Source organism: Pseudopipra pipra, chromosome 3 (assembly GCF_036250125.1).
Source record: "Pseudopipra pipra isolate bDixPip1 chromosome 3, bDixPip1.hap1, whole genome shotgun sequence".
Lineage (NCBI taxonomy): Eukaryota > Metazoa > Chordata > Aves > Passeriformes > Pipridae > Pseudopipra > Pseudopipra pipra.
The window spans coordinates 35320659-35339736 of NC_087551.1; the positions used below are offsets into that span (position 1 = coordinate 35320659).

General features: G+C 39.3%; 1 protein-coding gene across 2 annotated transcripts; it reads right to left on the bottom strand.

The window, feature by feature from the left end:
• Nucleotides 1–444: 444 nt before the first annotated feature.
• On the bottom strand, nucleotides 445–16965 carry SLC30A6 (solute carrier family 30 member 6). Of its 2 annotated transcripts, XM_064648613.1 has the most exons (14): nucleotides 16877–16965; nucleotides 14167–14253; nucleotides 13462–13546; nucleotides 11930–11972; nucleotides 9648–9713; nucleotides 9171–9251; nucleotides 7706–7741; nucleotides 6773–6867; nucleotides 6030–6078; nucleotides 3964–4083; nucleotides 3565–3667; nucleotides 3211–3258; nucleotides 2564–2632; nucleotides 445–963 (listed from the first exon to the last, which is right to left on the bottom strand). In XM_064648613.1, the coding sequence occupies exons 1-14, from the start codon at nucleotides 16877–16879 to the stop codon at nucleotides 466–468; spliced, it is 1383 nt and encodes a 460-aa protein (XP_064504683.1). In that variant the 5' UTR covers nucleotides 16880–16965; the 3' UTR covers nucleotides 445–465. The 2 variants fall into 2 exon arrangements, with proteins under 2 accessions (XP_064504683.1, XP_064504684.1); XM_064648614.1 differs by lacking the exon at nucleotides 9648–9713.
• Between the last annotated feature and the right edge of the window lie 2113 nt (nucleotides 16966–19078).

A 19078-nucleotide genomic window follows, 5' to 3' on the forward strand; every position in this document is an offset into this window, starting at 1 on the left:
GGCCACAATACAAATACTGATGGATTTCTGCAACCAAAAACTAATTGTGACTTTGCCAAAAGATGGCTTAATAAAGCAATCAAAACATCTCTGAAAATTGGGACTTGTATTTCTGTAAGCAATTTGCATTAGAAAAAAAATGCTACCTGGTCACAATTCTACTCTCTTATGGAGTTGTGCTATGTCTCAATACATTCTTGGATGAATGAAGAAAAGTGGATAAAAAGATGAGTAGAAATAGACACTCTATAAAAACTACTTGTAAAGTATCATAAGTCTGAAAAATATCTGTGGCATTACACAGGCTGATGCAAAGAAAAAAGTTGCAATTTAACCATTTCATGAATATGAACAATGCACTTGTTCCCAGCCATTTAGAATGATCTGACATTCCAAATGTTTATAAAAATTGGGTAATAAAAGAATTAAGTCAATACCCTTAAGTACAATAAATAATGGTGTTTATTATGGTCGGGGCTGACCACGAGCATTTGTTCCATATCTGCTTGGGACATTTGTAAAACCAGTCCTGAATCCTTGAGCTGCTCCCATCCCCGGTATTCCAAGTCCTTGATTGAGTACACTGCTGTAGGGTGTGGATCCATGATTAAAGCCCAATCCATAGGGCTTTGTTTGAGTGTTTAAAAGGATGACTGGACTCACATTTTTGCCTGGCGTGTTAAAAGAAAATTCTGGCGGTGGGCTGCTGGGCTTAGCTGGAGTGGATGTAACAGGGTTCAAATTATCAACAGCTTTCAAAGATGGCATTGGAATAACATGATGATCCGAAAGGTTCAGAATATTGTTTGCAATAGGCACAGATGATAAGGTAGGTCTGATCCAGTCATCTTTGAAAATCTGAACAGTCAAAGTAGAGACCAATGTGTACAATCTGTTAGTGACATGAGCAAGTACCATTTGTTCATTTGCATCTCTCCGAATTCGGACATGTACTGATCCAGCCTAGAAAGTGACAAAAATAAGTTGGCTGTTAACTGTTACTTCAATAAAGGTTCTCTCTATGCATCAAGAAGTAAGTTATCCTGCAGAGAATTATAGCAAGACATTCTGCAGTGGAGACCACTGACTAAATTAAGAACTTTAATACATACTTCCATAATTATGATACATTTTGATCTTTCCTAATGCTTCGATCTCTTATGAGCATATCAAGATCATAATTCGAGAAAAGTGAGTCGTAAAACCAAACTATTCAACAAAACATGTGATGGCAGGAAAGACAACAGTTGGGGAGAAAAAATGGCTCAAAAGAAGAACGAAGTGCAGACAAACTTCATATGCCAAATTGAGGCAAAAGTGTCATCACTGTGTTATTGGAGCAGGCAAGAGGACAATGTGCATGGCAAACAGGCTCAAATGGGGACCATTAGCAAGAACAGAGGCAATGGCTGTGTGGAGCTCAGGCCTAGAGCTTTCCCTGGATGTGCATGTAACTGCAGGCCCCCCCTACCTTCCTCTTAGCAACATTATCTCGTTGACCTTGATCTACTGCTGCAGAAGAGAGCAGGACACAACACAGAACCCCTCACATGCTTTTTCAGCACATATTTAATAAAGAACATGGTTCACGGTTTGTGCCTTACAAGCCATTTTTACATCAGATGGTGCAGCTGAAAACATATCCAGGTCTCAGGAGGTTTCTACTACAATCTGGGAGATGCCAGTAGCTAAATATGCACACAAAGTTCTTGTGAATATCTGTCATCGATCCAACAATGCTGTGATCCAGTATTTTGGGTGACAGAAAAGTAAACTGAAAGCTATTTTCACATCAGCAAGTAGGAACTGCAGCCTTTTTCTTTTTTTAAGGAGGGTAGCATACTGGAAGAATTCAGAAGTAGAGAAATATCCTAAGAGTATTAATTTTCCAGCTGTCACAACATCCCTGCATCAACTTATGAATAACCAAGTTTTGTATGATCATTCTGTATCAGCAAAAAAACCCAAAAACCCCAAACAAACAAACAAAAAACCCAAACCCAAAAAACCAAACCAAAACCAAACCAAACAAAAAATCCAAACAAACAAAAAACACACCAAAAAAACCCAACCCAAACCAAAAAACCCTTCTTTTTTTTTTTATTGGTACATATCTCTAGTTGTTTTGTTCTACCTTCTCCCCTAGAAATGCTGAAAAAATACAATTCTACTGTCTACTGTAGACTTTTAGTACCTGAAGGGTTACAGTTTTCTTCTCTTTTCCTAGACATTTACACTAACACACCATTTGAAAAATGTTTTTGCTGTTGTTTGGGATTTTCTTCACTGCCAAAATACAAAAGAATTCTGTAGTTGCAAAATGCATACTTTAATCCAGAACTGCAGTATACATTAATAATATTACCCAATAGCAAGGCTTTTGAAAAATATAAAGGGTAGGGGAAGATAAGTTTTGCAATAAAGCACAAGGACTGCATACTGACTCCATCAATTTTTTTATAGTTAAGATTTTAGAAGAAATATCTTTATTTAAATAAAAAGTTTAAAGTAGTAACTGATGACTTTTTTTTTAAAAGCTAAAAAGATAATAGACATGACTTACCAAAGTGCCAAAACCTAATGTCCAAAAATGCTCATTTCGAACTTCCAGCACACCATCCAAAGTTGAAACCTAATTTTGCACAAACATCCAGAATATGAAAATAAATTATAAGTTTCAAATCCCTTTAGAAATGTACTTTTATGCAAACATAACTGAATAATACATAATTTTCAGTAGTGAAATAAAAGCTCTATACACAGAACAGACGACATCTGCTAATGCCACTATTGCTCATCTACTACTTTTCTATCCTTGGACATCCAAATCAATAAAAAAAGATTTAAGGAACTTATTTCAAGTAACTCTTGCTGACAAACTGCTGTATGTTCTCAACTCAATATGCTGTAAGTCAACAGCTGCCTGTACTCCTTTTCCTCCTCCAACTCACATTTGTAAACCACTTCAGTGGTAGCTCAAATTTAAATAAAAACCGACTTCGCTACTTGAACAGATGTGTTCCAGATACCTGAATTTCACTATTCATCTTTGAAAGCAAGTTTCATATTTTCTACATGCAACTAAAAAATAATATTAAAAAAATAATTTTTTTAGCAATCTTCTTGGACTACTAGGAAAAACTCTTCACATTCTTGAATGCTTATTTAGTTAGCTGTGCACACTGTGCTATGTATTATACACTGGCTTACCTCTCTAAGAAGTTTATCCAACTGGCCAATCACATGAGGTGGGGTTGTCTTCAAAAAGAAGAGGAAAAAAAAAGAAAAAGTTATAATAAAGACTAGTTGGCCCTGTTTAAATAAGAGAGCCTTTAAGTCCGGTCTACCTACACAAGAAACCAATGGCATTAAACAATAAATTCTTATGACTTCATGATGCATATTTCCACTGCCTTTAAAATTCTTATAGCACATCACAAATTTCCATGGGAACACTTCTATTCACATGCTTAAAACAGATTTTAAGGTTTGTTTGCTTTTGTTAATGAGGACATTTAACAAAACTGAAATCACAAAACCCATTGTTTTGTGGCAATGCCTTACCTGGAGTAGTACTTTCCCACTGTAGACACTCATGGGATACATGGTACCAAATGTCATCAAAGCGATTGCTATAGCAGAGGCTGTGTCTACAGCAAAATAATTGCTAGAGAGAAAGAGTAATTTTAAAGAAAAACTGCTATTTACATTTTTGAAAGGCAGGAAAACTTTCTTATGATTCTTTTTTAGTCTTTTAAGTTATATACAATTATGGAATATTACACATACTAATCTCATTTGAACCATACATCTTGGAAAATAGACAAATGCATTTGTGGAGTTGCAATGCCATTCATACAAAATACAGCTCTAGAGGAAATCATTCCTTTCATGTAAAAAATGTATTTTCCCATAGACTGGATACGAAAAGAGTTACTTTTTGAAAACAACAACTGTACCTACTTGATTTCAATGAGCATATATGTAATGCAAAGAGCTAGAGCTCCAGCAATATCAATCAAGACAAAAGGGTTCATCCGTGGCAGAAAGATGCTACTTAATCCTGGGATGATTCCACAAATACTGTAACAAAACAGGAAAAGCAGTTGTCAGCCAGCTGTTCATCATTACTTCGAAACCCAAAAGTTACACCCACTATTTCAGCATTTGACTTCAAACACACCTTGCTGTCACAGCGTATGATGAGTACTGTAAAGGCCCTTCTAATTGTGCTTAAAGGCTGCTGTCAGCAAAGATTAATCAAGTTTAGATCCATGTCATATTCTTTCCCATATTTAATACTTGACTCTTCCATCTTAAAAAAAATTTGCCTTAAATCTATCTCCCCATCTACAAAACATTATATTATGCTAATCTTTATGCAGTTTTTCTACACATTAAAATACACATCTTGTGCCAGTTTCTTTTTTTCTGGTAACTCAGCTGGCTGTGTCAGCCATATGCAACACAAGTACTTTACAGGTTCAGATACTGTTCTTACATATATGTAAGTCTTGAGGGGTTTGCATAGCACTAGTCTACAATCCATCTGCCACCTTACTGTGCAAAAGTGTTCTAAAGCCAAAGCTAACTAATTCATGGAGTCTGAAAAGAGTAAGGAGACCAGCTAGCTGAATAAGAGGAGACAAAAAAAACCCATGAGGGAACACTGGGAAAAGTTACTTATTTATAGCTATCTCCTATCAATGGGAGAATGAAGAGAGAAAGGAGGTTCTGTACTTCCCAGTTAATACAACTGCATGTCACGTCATGGAAAATTTAAAGGCAGGGACAAAATGAAACATCTTGTTGTTCTGTTTAGAGCCAACCTATGTTTAGACATCATGTGCTGGCCTGCTCCTGTAAGAATCTTAATCAACATAATTATATACAGGTGCAGATATTTTGTAATCAGCACTGCTCCACATGAGGCATCTGAAACAGCTGCTGTATACATACTAATTCTTTTTTTTTAATTATTATTATTGGCATAATTGTATACAGCTTATCTTAAAACCCTGTAATAATTCTACACTCTTGATCTTGGACCCCTTCAAGTTACCCATCAGTGTCCTTCCCCATCACACCATGTTTCTACACTGATAAAAGAAAAACTCTGCTACTGTCTGTGATTTCTATCCAATTTTTTTTTTTCTTTTTTATATTGAAACTTCAGGTACTTGGGCAACCCAATTATTAGTCTTCCAAAGCTATTTTGCAGAATTTGGCTCTGATGCCCATATAATATCAATTATTCTGTTTAACAAGTCAGCGTTCTCTGCTTTCCTCAACTGTAAAAAGATCACAACACCCAGAAACAGATGGACTTTGAAGCATAGTTAACATGTTTTACAATATACTTTAACATTCTTATTTCGATACTGACAGCTACTTGGAAAAACATGTATGGATTAAAATAAACTTTTCTGAGATCTGACAAAATTATATGCAAACAATGGTTCAGATATCCAATATAAGCAAGAGAGTTAACAGACAAGATGAAGGAGCAACACTGCTTCTGTCCCTGGAAGACACAGACTTTCCAGTGTCCTGCTGGACAGATGAGGAGTTTCCATAGCTATGTTTCTGTGAGTAACCTGTTTCACATATCACTTTTAAACTCAACCATCTCAGTCATTTGCCCAGCCCACACAGTAAATAAACACAAATTACTACAAAATATATCACTGAGGTAATGAATATTGAGAAACGCAGTTCAAGTATGTACAAGATAATGCCAGTTTTCCTCGTCTCATTCAAGGAGAATTACATACAATGTACTGAACACATACATTCAAAAGGAAAGATATCCAGAAAGATGTATTTCTGTTAGATTGATGTATCTGTGAAATATGGCAGACAGTGTTTGCTCCAGAGTTCATACACTAAACCTAGAGTAGGTAAAGCTATTTTAAAAGCTCTAATACAACAGTTTATGCCTCAATACCTATCGAAATTGTTAGTATACACACAAAACCAACATTGCCCTTCAGAAGATAACAATTTTGAAAAACAGTATAAAGCTTTACCTTCTACTAAGATCTGCGACGTGCTCCTGAAGCCAGCTTGTGCTGGCAGCTGCAAAAGAAAGAGGGTAATAAAGTTACTACAAGCAAAGGTATCCATTTTAAAGTACCTAAATTTTATTTTAAGGAAAGAATCCAATAAATACACTGTGAAGTAGTAAATGTATCTCAATAGATTCACTGGCATGTGAAAAAAACCAAACTCTGACTTTTCCAGGCAGTAAGTAAAACACTCATCTTGTAATAATCTGAACTGATTAAATACAAATACAATTGCAGATTATAACCATTATCTTTTGTGTAAGATAAAGTATAATGTATAATTATTACTATAAACAATTTACAGTTAGATGGACTGAATGCAAGCCTAACTCACAATGAAAAATGTAAAAGAGCTATTAAGAAGAATTATTACATTATTTTTATCCATTAATATATCCATAAAATGTCTTCCAAGTTCCGCTATCTGTCAGATGACCTTCACTGGTTGAATCCAAAAGATTGAAAATAAAGGATAATTCAACATTAAAATGACCCTTAATTTATCATATTAACGACTACATTCTACTCAGAGCCTTATAAGCAAACTAGAGTTGAAAATCAGATGGCAATTTTAAACTGCATGAGGTTATAATAGCAATACATGCCCCCTAGTTAAGAAAGTTACCAGACAAGTTATATCTTAATAAAAATACGAACATTAAAATCTTATCTCAGTTGTTGTTATGATTTAATTAATCACGTACCTTCAGAGACATAAGCAAAAGGCTTATTCCTAATGGAAAGCATTGTAAATAAGTTGAAAAAGAGGGCCACGAAAGTACCAACCAGCAGTCGTCCCCTAGGGAGGGGAAAATAAGTATCTTAATTTCACACCATCACAAACTACATTAAGCTATATAAAACTATATATAAATATATATACATGTATAGTAAAACTACAGTAATTACATCAAACTGTAATTACTAGAAACGATACCAAAATACTTTGCTTGGTATTTTTCACTGAGGCTGAAAACAGGAGTAAGATAAACTAGTGTAATGCTTAATAACTGGCAGTGTATTATCACTGTAAGGGTTATATGAGATCACTGAGTTTTGTCCATAACTGTTATCACATTAGGCTGTACCTAATGTTGAATAACAGTTCTTAACTAATTACATGTTTGTCCTTTGAAGATAGGAATAAATTGTCCCCTCATCAGCACACCTAAAAAGCTTAGTTTCCTACAGTATGCCCCTATCCTTTTTCTAGAACTACAACTTCACCATACATCCCATGTCCCAGATTTTCGCTATGTAACACCTTCTTTCCCTTTCCACACTTTCTTTATAGTCTTCATGACCTTTGCAACACCTTCAGCTCCCTCACGACCACAGCATCCTTCCCCTCAACATACAAGGCCTCCTAAGAGGCCTCGATAAGAAATGAGAGTAACTAAACTAGAAAACCCAGCAACATAGAGTTAAATCATTATTTAAGAGAGCATCAGAATTACGTTTCAACTGTACCTCGAAAAAACTGTTCATAATACAGCTTGCACATGGTTTGAAACAAATGCCAAGGTAGCAAAAGCAATTTGGTGTTGAATGTACTTGCATAACTAACACATGATAGATTAAGAATTAGAAACATAAAGGGACACGGACACATTGTACATGTCAAAATAATTTCTTACGTGTGTATCTCAGGCTGTTCCAGAAACCGCTCTGCACTACAAAAATAATTGAAAATTTGAGTTATGTTCATACAGTAAAACCTTGAAACCTGAAGCGTATTTTCATAGTTCTGTATATGCCATTCATAAACAAAAACTAACGGATACAGCACTGAAAAAAATTAATTGCTTAGATAAACACAGCAATTTTTACAAGCAATGAAAGCATTTAACACTGAATCAAAGCAGATGTAATTTCGGTTTTCCAAATATTTCCAAACTGTGCTACATAGATGCTAGCTACCATGAATGCTGCCTACATGATAAAAAGATGCTTGTAAATGAACATGCAAGAACATACTGCTACTGCTACCACCACCACTGTTGGTGACCACAAAAAACTAAGTCTGAAATTTCTGACTTACAGCCTCTCACTAAGTAAGGTCAAATAAAGTAGACATTGGACACTGTGGAAGACACACTGATCTTTTTTTTTTATGCACTGATAAATTACCAAATGAGATGTAACAGAAAAGCCTACGATCAGTTTTGATGTTGGAAAATTTGGAGGCTTTGACAGTGGGTCCATTCCAGTGTACTGTCAGTACAACAGACCAACCTTATAGTATAAAATCGCTAAGTTGTTAACATAGCCCTTTATATAGAAAACAGAGCCCTTGAATAGAAAAAGGGATGGTACACTGCCCCAGTTTTAAATTAACAAAAGCCTCTTCATCTTTAAACACTAAAATAATTTTTTAAGCTAACCTCCTGAAACACAAATGCTTCCAATCATAGATGGTATGTCAAATTAATATATGAGCAAATTTTGCAGGAGTGAAGCAGTTGATAGTTTAAACATTCAGATTCTTAATATATTATGTAGCTGCTTTACTTCACGGAGTAACAGAAGTAAAAGAGAAAAAATAATTAAAAACAGTTTTATTTGTTAATGAATTTAAAAAGTGAAGATGCATAAGGAAACGCATTAAGTTAATTACCCAACATTTTGGAAAAATATATTCTTAAAGACATTGAAACCTTCTCTTGAGAGCTGTTTACTTATATTTATCAATTTCTATCATTATATCTAAACCCTACATGTAGAGTAATAAATGTGAGTAAGTGGTATGGTTTAGCAATATTTAAAAATTTTTTTTTATATTTTTTTCTAAAATATCTCTAAAATAACACTTCTGGAATGCATGTGCTTTTGCTCCATCTGGACCATATCTCAGAATCACAGATTCACAGAATATGCCAATTTGGAAGGGACATACAAGAATCATTGAGTCCAACTCTTAGGCCTGTACAGGACCGTCCCCAAGAGTCACAGCATGTGCCTGAGAGCATCATCTAAACGCTTCTGTCAGGCTTGGTGCTGTGACTACTTCCCTGCGGAGCCTGTTCCAGCACCCAACCACCCTCTGGGTGAAGAATATCTTCATACATTACAAAAAATTAAAGAAAACAGTACACAACTTACCTTTCTTTCAGTATAAAAAGAGCACCAAGCTGTGCCAGAACTGTAGATGCAAATACGGCTAGAACTTCAAACCTTTCAAACCTGAAATTTGAGAATTAAGTTTAGGAACACTGAACATCAGACAGAGTCTTTTCCGCACAGTAACCAGCAGGACAGACCTACTCTTTCCAATTCCTTCAAAAGCAGACAGATGGGAAGAAAGGGGAAGTTTTACAGAGTGGGCATTATTTTCAGTTTCTTTTAAGTCAATACTCCACTTACCAGATACAGCTTAAAATTAAGTATTTCTTAATTCTTCTTCCTGTCCCTCCCCTACTCTGTAACTGTTCTTTACAACATCAGTCTTGGCCCTCCTTATTTCTGGGCTCTTTCACACACGAATTATTACTCATGGCTGTTAGGGGATCCAGGCAATGATAGCCAGCAACATATCAAATGCTGCATTATCAAACACCAGATCTTGTTATTAGTACTTACCCAAATGAATAGACTGGGCTGGGTTTCTTCATCATTACCCAGTAGCTTATTAGACATGTTATCAAACTGAAAAAAGGGGGAGAATTAGACTATGATAAATAACTGCAGCCTTTATAAACTGGACAATCTACAAATACACTTGAGCCATCAGAACTCCACAAACAAATATGACCACATCTTACCCTGACTCAACACCTCCACCACTGTCACAATGACTGTTCCAGTGAATCCAGAAAAGGTTGTGCTTGGGAACAAAGCTGAGACTGCATGATGATGTCTCAGTTGGTCCCATAAAAAGGGCAGCAAATAATTTTAGCAGAATGGTAGTCGATCTAATTCCTCAGAGCAGGAGACAGCCTAACGCTGCCCTTATGGCATGCTGTGCTTACAAAGGCTACCACCAACCTTCTTCAATATAGAACATCACCCAGCCTAAATGAAGTTTACCATAACTCCAAATGCAATGCATTTTTCCTCTGAGACCCTGACACAAAATAGCATAACCAGTGTTTAATTTGCATGTGCTCCATGAATTTTTCTGAAAGGGACCTGGAGCATACGAGACCAGGTACCCCAGAACCTGACTAACAGGCAAAAGTGACTTGACAAAATCTTCTTAATACTGTCTGGTACCACACATAGTAATGAAAAGTACAAAGCAAAAGCCAGGGAAAGTATCAAACTAGACACCCAGTAAATGTTCCCCTTGCATTTGCTTTCTGAACTTGCCTAGAGATACTGTAACCTGAGAAAGGCCATTTAAATAAGAAGGAAGCTAATCAGCAAGACTGTGAAAAGAAAGAAATCAGCAAGAAAAGTGAAAAAAAAAAGCAAAGGAAGTTTTCCACTAAACTCTTCTTTTAGACATACACCAGGAATTCAGTTTGTCAGGAATTCTTTGTCACAGTGTAATTGCTCTACATATATGGCCAAAACAGATTTACTTTCTTTGGCTGCACTGATGTATACAACCTCTAATCTAACTGGCCATTCATTGACAGCTACAGGTCTCTCTTGCTATCTTCTTTCCACGTTTTTCTTTCACAATTAACACCAGAATTCCAATTATTTTATCCCCATGGTACTAGCCTGCATTTTTCAAGGATGAGTCTCATTTACTTTGCCTATTTTTGACTCCTTTGGACAGTTTTTTTAAACAGGAATCCATATGGATTTGATGCCATCTCTGCCTTCATGCAGTCCTTTCATAATTAATGACAATGTTAAATCAGATTGGATCAAGAACTCATCCCTACAACTGATGAACAATCACATCCTCACAACCTGATCCCCAGCTGTGCAGAGTGAAAGAAAAATCAGAGGAAATAATACTGCTCATACACAAAACAGCAAATTCATATACTCAGTAAGACTATTATAAACAATCAGGAAGATGAGAAAAATGAAATAACCACAAATTGAATTTTGCAGCAGAATTACTGAGCATTGTTCTCCCTTAGAGCAAATCAAAACTCTTGAAAGAGATCGCTGTGAGTTAGAATAATCTTCTAGTCCAACCCCAGAAAAGTTGCCAGGGGTATTCTATCTTCTTCTAAAACTAAAATTCTACACAACTAGGAAATACAACATCAAAACGTCCCCCAAGGTGAAAAAGGTATTTTGGGTCAAGATGACAAAACTCAGCAGATACAAAATTGTAAGAAAAATATGAGATTCATTAAAGTTAAATCACAATTCTAATGCAGTACAGATTAATTTAACTGAATATATTTCACATCTGTACTACCAATATTACCAAAACTGTTCAGAACTATCATACTTAAAGTAGTTTTAATATAATTTTCTTAAGAAACAAGAAAAACACTAAAAATATCTAATACCACATGGGAAGAGTGCCTGGGACTCAGCTCATTAATATTTTTGAAATAGAAATACAATTACCTACTCCTTGTTTACTGATGCTAAAACTGAGGGTTACTTCAAAATCAATGACTCTGGCATTAGGGAAATGGTCTGAGTGAACAACCACATGACAGTTTGATGCTAGAATCTGTCTTATGTTGTCATGCATCTGCACAGAGAATTCCATGACTGAACTGATTTGCTACTAGTCATTCTCAATACAGCTATGGTGGTTTTTATAATCTATTTATTGTGATGTCCAATTTTATACTTATTTATTCTATATTTAAACCAGTTACTGTTTCTGTACTGATGACTAAGTTACATGTGTTTGCATCTGTAAGTAAATGTTAAGTGTATGGAAATATAAAAAGACAGGCACAAATGAACAGTAAGACAAAATGGGAAAAAAAACTCACCTGAAAAGGTCAAAGATTGTCAAATATGTGTAAGCAGTTAAAGCTGTAAAAAAAGCAAATATTAAAAATTAATATAGTTTTTCAATGCAGAAATCACTTGTATTCTAAGTCCCTTTCATGCAGCTCTTTTCAATCTTCTATCTACATAAACCATCTCTGCTTGATAGAACAAGTCTCTGTGAATGTTCTAAACACACCAATATATTTAACATCAAACAGATTGATTATGGCAATCCTAATTCTACTAAACCATGTAATAATACCGAGATACAAAATGTATTACAATTGTGACTATGTTGTGACTAGGAAATTAAATACAGAAAAGTCAGGAGATCTTCCAAAAGCACATCACCCACCAAAGCAAGAGATTTCTTATGTGCATTATTGCAGTGAAAAGTAGGTTCAACAGAATTTTTTACTTGCTTTGCATCTCTCACCTATCTCAAAACCACAAGGAAACCTGTGACAAAAATTAAAAATGTTCAACCTTCTATTTTCAGTACAGAAGATCTCGAAGCCCCTATTCAGAAGCAGAAGACATACAAAACTGCACTGGGTCAGGCTGAGATGGAGTTCATTTCCCCACAGCAGCCCTCGCAGTGCTGTGCTCTGCATTGGTAGCTACCAAGGTGTTGATAACACACCGGTGTTTTGGCTGCTGCTGAGCAGTGCTGGCACAGCATCAGTGCTGTCTCTCAACATTCCCCCCCTATCAAGGGGTTGGGGGTGGGCGAGATCCTGGGAGGGGACACAACTAGGACAGCTCATCCAAACTGACCAAATGGATATTCCATACCATGTGATGTCAGCTCAAATATAAAAGCTAAGAAAAGGAGGGGGAAGAGGAGGGCATTCGTTATTAGAACGTTTGCCTTCCAGAGCAATTGCTACACGTGCTGAAGCCCTACTTCCTGGGAAGTGGATGAACATCACTTGCTGATGGGACGTAGGGAGTAATTTTTTTTCTCTTTGCTTATGAGTGTGCAACCTTTTGAACCTTTTCCTTTAGTAAAGTGCCTTATCTCACCCTAAAAGTTGTCTTCCATCTTATCTTCTCTTCCCTTTTTCTCTCCACAGCTTGGTGGGCAATGTTCAGCCAAGGTCAACATACCACAGAAACACTGAAAAGGGGCATTCCTGGAATCAAAGAAGCCTAAGCCATTTGCCACACTACAAACATCTTCATTCAACTGCAAGTGAGGGCCGTTGTATGTCACTGGTGATATTTATACAAGGAACAGGTTTGAGGACTAACTCAAAAGTCTACTGGATTTCAGTCTTAAAGATGAAGAAGATACTGCAGGAAGCAAACAACCAGCAGGTCGGGAAAACCTTTCATTCATTCACACTTGACTGTGAAAAATGTCTCTAAACTGACTGTGGCAAATCAAAAGGAAGCTCTTTCTGAACCTGGCTGTGTAGCCACCTACCTCCACTACCTGCTGAACTTTGCTTTTTCAGTCTGTTAGAACTTCACAAGCTAAGAAACACATGGTAGTTGGTTGTAGCTTCAGTACAGGAGAGTCACCTACCTATGCTGTTTGTAGAGCTGCACCACATGAGCAGGAAGCCAATACATATTAAATTTATAGCACCAAACAGCAAAATCTTCCAGGACTGTTGATGAGAATAAATATGTATTTTACATCTTCCAAAATTTACAAGACAAAAATATATCTATTTGGTTTTAAAAAACAATATTGCAGGACTTCATCATGAAAATAGAACTGGCTTCTCTTCCCTCCCAAAAATTTACCACTCGTTTCAGAACAACAAGCCCTTATTCTATTTTAAACTTCATAGATTATTTCAAAACTCCTTTATAAACAGTCCTTGTTCACCATGCTTAAAATACCTTTTTGGTCTAAAAAAAAATCACCCCTGTATAACATTTGCATTTTATTGTAGCACACGCCATCTGACTTCTGAAGACAGATTTGTACAACTTTATATTAATGGGTTCCCTTTTTTTTGAGCCGAAACTTTGGACCCAAAAACATCTGCACATATTCAGTTTAGAGTTCTACTGAACACATTAAATATAAGTACAATTCTGGAGAACACTAATCAACAGGGACACTGCACAGGAAGGAATCCAGCTTCAGAGCTGGATTCTTTTTTTAAGCACAACTTGAAAATTCAAAGAATAATTTTCAAAATATACTTAATAATATATTTTAACTTATCACAGCTAATGTCTTTTTATTATTGTGATGATTTTTTAAAGCAATACTTACCCTTCTATCTGCTACAACCAACCTAAATTCATGTGTTAACTTTCCAACCAATGATCTCTGTGATTTACGGAACAGATGTATTGTCCCCTTAAAAAAAATTCAATATTTTAATTAAAACATTTTACTTAAGCCATGGTTTAAATTAGCAAAAAGAAAATATTCATTTGTGAACTATTTTCATAATTATATCGAAGACTCAAAATTAATTTTTTGTGTAACTAGTAAATATCTCATAGACAATAAATAAAACAGTATTTTGGTAGCCATTTCACATGGTTATTCTATTAGAAAATGATGAATTACTTAGAATCAAGCTTCATTTAGACATAATCCACAATTCAAGCTTACAGGAAAACATACTAAAATACCATTTAAAGAGTGGGTTTAAACTTTTATTTAGACAAAACTACTACAGACAGTCTGACAACACAAATATTTTTCTTTATCAAAGCCTACTTCCCACCTAAAGCCAATAGATTTACTAAACAGGAAAATACTGTTTATGTATCTATAAAAGAGAACCCATCAGAGAAGTAAAAACAATGCTAGTATCATCTGTGATGTGGTGGACACAAGGCCAATAACACTATGAGAGATACAAACAAGCTCAGTTACGGCTTAACTTAATCATGCACAGTAGATGTGGTCACTGTAGGTGCTCCGTCTCCTAACTTCCAGTGGCATGCAGATAAGCTCTTTCCTGGTGTGGAGGGGATGTATGTGCATACAGGAGATGGGAATGAGGGGGGGCTATGTGCCTTTCCTGAAAGCATGACAGGGAGCAAACAATTCATCAGCCATGCCACTTGGCTCCCTTCCCTCAGAGGGCTCAAGCTTCTAGTCAGTTGTTTTCCATCCTGCTGTCCCCACAAAGAAATAAGCTTTCCATGTGAAAAGCTCTTCTGATTTGCAATAGAAATTTGTGGATTTGTAATGGATGGTCTGTCATCCGCAGCAATTTGGGGCTGGACAAAATAAGGTTTGATTTTAAACTATCACACTTCAAGTACCAGCAGAAGACAAAAAGATATCCTAATGGGCTGGTCACCAAAGCAAACTCAATTAACTTACAGACATCTTTGTCATCACAGCTGTATTTTACATTATCTGAGAAATATATGTGTGCCATGAATTAAAATTTAAGCAGTACTACAGATCCAAGTTTAGGTCATCTGGGGCAAAACACTGGCACTTATTGTTTTCTTTACTAGCAAATCATTACACAATTATTTTATTTCTCAACGGAGACATGCAGGATGCCAGAACACTTTGGAAAGCTTTTCTAACAGGCAGTGGACTGCCTACCTATGAAGGTTGCTGTATTGCAGAATCACAGAATATCCTGAGTTGGAAGGGACCCACAAGGATCACCAAATACCAACTCCGGGCCCTGCACAGGACAGCCCCAAGAATCACATCATGTGCCTGAGAACGTTGTTCAAACACCTCTTGAACTCTGTCAGGCTTGGCGCTGTGACCACTTCCCCAGGGAGCCTGTTCCAGTAGCCAATCACCCTATGGGTGAAGAGCCCTTTCCTAATATCCAACCTAAACCTCCCCGACACAACTTCAGGCCATTCCCTTGGGTCCTGTCACTGATCACCAGAGGGAACAGACTAGTCCCTGCACCTCCTCTTTCTCTCAAGAGGAAGTTGCAGACTGCCATGAGGTCTCCCCTCAGTCTCCTTCAGGCTGAACAGACCAAGTGACCTCCGCCGCTCCTCATACGGCTTCCCCTTCAAGCCCTTCACCATCTCCGCAGCCCTCTCTGTTGCCTTCGCACCCATTTCTTTCCCGCACTATGTCCCTTGCCCAGCCACATTATGCCCCATCTCCCTGCTTACTGAAGGATGCTGTGCCGTATATTCTGTGCCACAGAGAACCTCGCACAAACCCATCCTAATCACAGCTCACCCCGCAAGCGAGCTCTAACGCAGCAGGTGTTGCACCTTGGCATTAAAGCTTCCCTAAATCCTACTGTTCTGCCAACACCTCAGTGTGGGCGAGGAGGGCAGCTGCCCCACAGCTCAGCCTCTGAGGGTCCCCGTGTGGTGCTAAAAGAGCTGCACAAGAAGTGTTTCCGCAGCGAGCGCCCGCGTCTGCTCCGACAATGCCAACAGGTGACAGCACCTGTTATTGACACCGATGTCACTTCATTGATACTCAGCGTGGAAAGAGAACATTTCGCCGCCCAGATGAACACACACACAAAGCGGTCGTTCCCACAAGAACGACTTCTCTTTGGGAAGCGAGACACGGAGTGACAGCCCCGTGTTCCCACCGACAGACAGGAGCAAGGGCACTGTAACCTGGGGTGAATCCCAGTTCCCTGACTGATGTGCCGGGGAGTGAAAACTCTGAGGCTCAGACCCAGCCCGGTTATCTCATTCCAGACGCCCCTCCGGCAGAGCAGCCCCCACGACCCCGGCACCATCCCGCCTCTGCCGCGGTGCCGGCTGGACGCGGCCCCGAGAGCCCGCGGCGACCGCGCTCGAGGGGAGGGCGGGGAGCTCCGAGGAGGAAACACCGCACGGACACCGACGCCCCCCGCAGCCCTCGGGCCCCGCGGCCCCAAAAGGCCGCGTCAACCCGGGCGCCCCGCGGCGCCGCCGCCCCGGCGGAGAAAGGGGCGCCTCCAGCAGCCTCCTCGCTCCCTGTCCGAGGCACGACTTCCCTTGCCCCCTCCCTCCCCCCGGCGGGGGCCACTCACCATATTACTCCCCGCAGCGGAAGAGACGGCGCCATGCGAGGCCGGAAGGGGCGGGGCGGCTCCCGTCGCCGCGGCAACGAGCGGGCCCGGCCGGACACGTGGCGGAAGCGGCGCCCGCCCGGAGCCCGCGGCGGCTCCGTCCTGCTGCCCCGGGGGATGCGCGGCCAAACCCGCCCTCCCTGCCTCCCTTCAAAGGCACAAGTGACGGCCCACGCACGTCCCTTGGGAGATGCGGGTCATATACGCCGCCGCACCACATTGCTGCGGTTTATCTGCCCGCTGCCTGCGAGAATCCGAGAAAAGGGCTCGATCACAGAATAAACTGGATTGGAAAAAGATCATCGAGACCAACCTATGACCGAACATCACCGTGTCAACTAGACTGGGGTACTAAGTGCCACGTCCAGTCTTTCCTTAAACACCTCCAGGGACACCTCCATCCGTTCCAGTGTCTAATCACCCTTTCAGTGAAGAAATTCTTCCTAGGGTCCAACCCGAACCTCCCCTGGCGCTGCTTGAGACCGTGTCCTCTTGTCGTGTCACTAGTTGCCTGAGAGAAGATGCCGACCCCCACCTCGCTACAACCTCCTTTCAGGTGATTGTAGAGAGCAATAAGATCCCCCTGAGTCTCCTTTTTCCTAGACTAAACAACCCCAGCTCCCCCAGCTGCTTCTGGTAGGACTTGTGCTCCAGACCCTTCCCCAGCCTCGTTGCCCTTCTCTGGACATGCTCCAGCACCTCAATGCCCTTCCTAAATTGAGGGGCCCAGAACTGAACACGGTACTCAAGCTGTGGCCTCACCAGTGCCGAGTACAGGGGGACGATCACTGCCCTGGTCCTGCTGGACACACTGTGGATGATACAAGCCAGGATGCCCTTGGACTTTTTGGCCACTAGAGCACACTGCTGGCTTATGTTCAGCCAGTCAACCAGCACGCCCAGGTCTTTTTCCACTTGGCTGCCTTCCAGCCACTCCTCCGCCAGCCTGTAGTGCTGCATGGGGTTGTTGTAACTCAAGTGCAGGACCTGGCTCTTTGCCTTATGGAACCTCAAACACGTATCTTGTATGCCACCCCACCACATTTCTGCGGTTTATCTGCTCACTGCCTGCGAGAACACAAGGAAAGGTTTCATCAGATGGTGGTCATGATACAGCAACTCTGCAAGGATGGGTTTGCTCCCCAGTATAAAAATATACCTGAAGTCACACTAGCATCATCACAGCCAGCACTCGCTCTGCTGCTGTACTGGGCACTAATGGCAGTCAGTACACAGCTTTCAGAAGGGATTTTTTTTCCCAGCAAAACCCCCAAAGGACAGTAGCTCTCCAAACTACAGAAACTCTGTTGAAAATCTAGTCACTTTGTTATGTGCTAAAATTCTGAGAACTGCTCCCGTTGCCCTGAATATGTTAAAAACATTAGAAGCATTACAGTCCAGATGAGGAATCTACATCCCAAAGTTTATTGCAGTCTGAAGCAGAAAGCAAGCTTTGAAGGAGGATTCTGCTAGGGACTATTGCTACTGAGGCTCTGGAACACCGGGACATGAGGACTGCAAGGTGACAGCCATCCCCTCGTGTGGGCTGACCAGCAGACTGCTTAACTCTGCCCAATTGTTTCTGTCAGAAGGAATTTGCACGCTAAGATCACTTCACATGGAACCAGCATTCATGAGAACAAAATACAGAACAGAAGTCACCTTCGAAGTTTAGATAGCTCTCTTAAGGAAAAGTGTGTTGTAAAACACCTGCATAGGATTTAATGAACCAAAAGATTTAGTCATAAAACAGCTTATTTATTATTGCATTTGCAAACCAATTAGAAAAGAGGTAGGAACAAAAATTGAAGCAAGCTATTTTATTAAAACAGATTATTGTACATACTGAGATACAACTTTCTCTAACACTGCCCAATCTTTGTTCTTTCAACAGTCTATTCAGTTGTCTAGTGCTCATAGTTAAAGTGGTTAAAAATGTTATTTGCATCTCATCTGTTCTGTAAAACATACCAGAAGACTTACCTGCCTGTGGCTGAGAGAGAGGCCTGTACATCAACTGAAACCAGGAACAAGCCATGTTCTTGTTTCCCAGCCACTCTGCGAAAACTTTAAGTGTGTATTGTCTCCTGTTCATGTGCATTTGCAAAGCAGTGTGATTGAATTACTGATAAAAAAACAAAATAATTTTTATTTTCCAGAGTG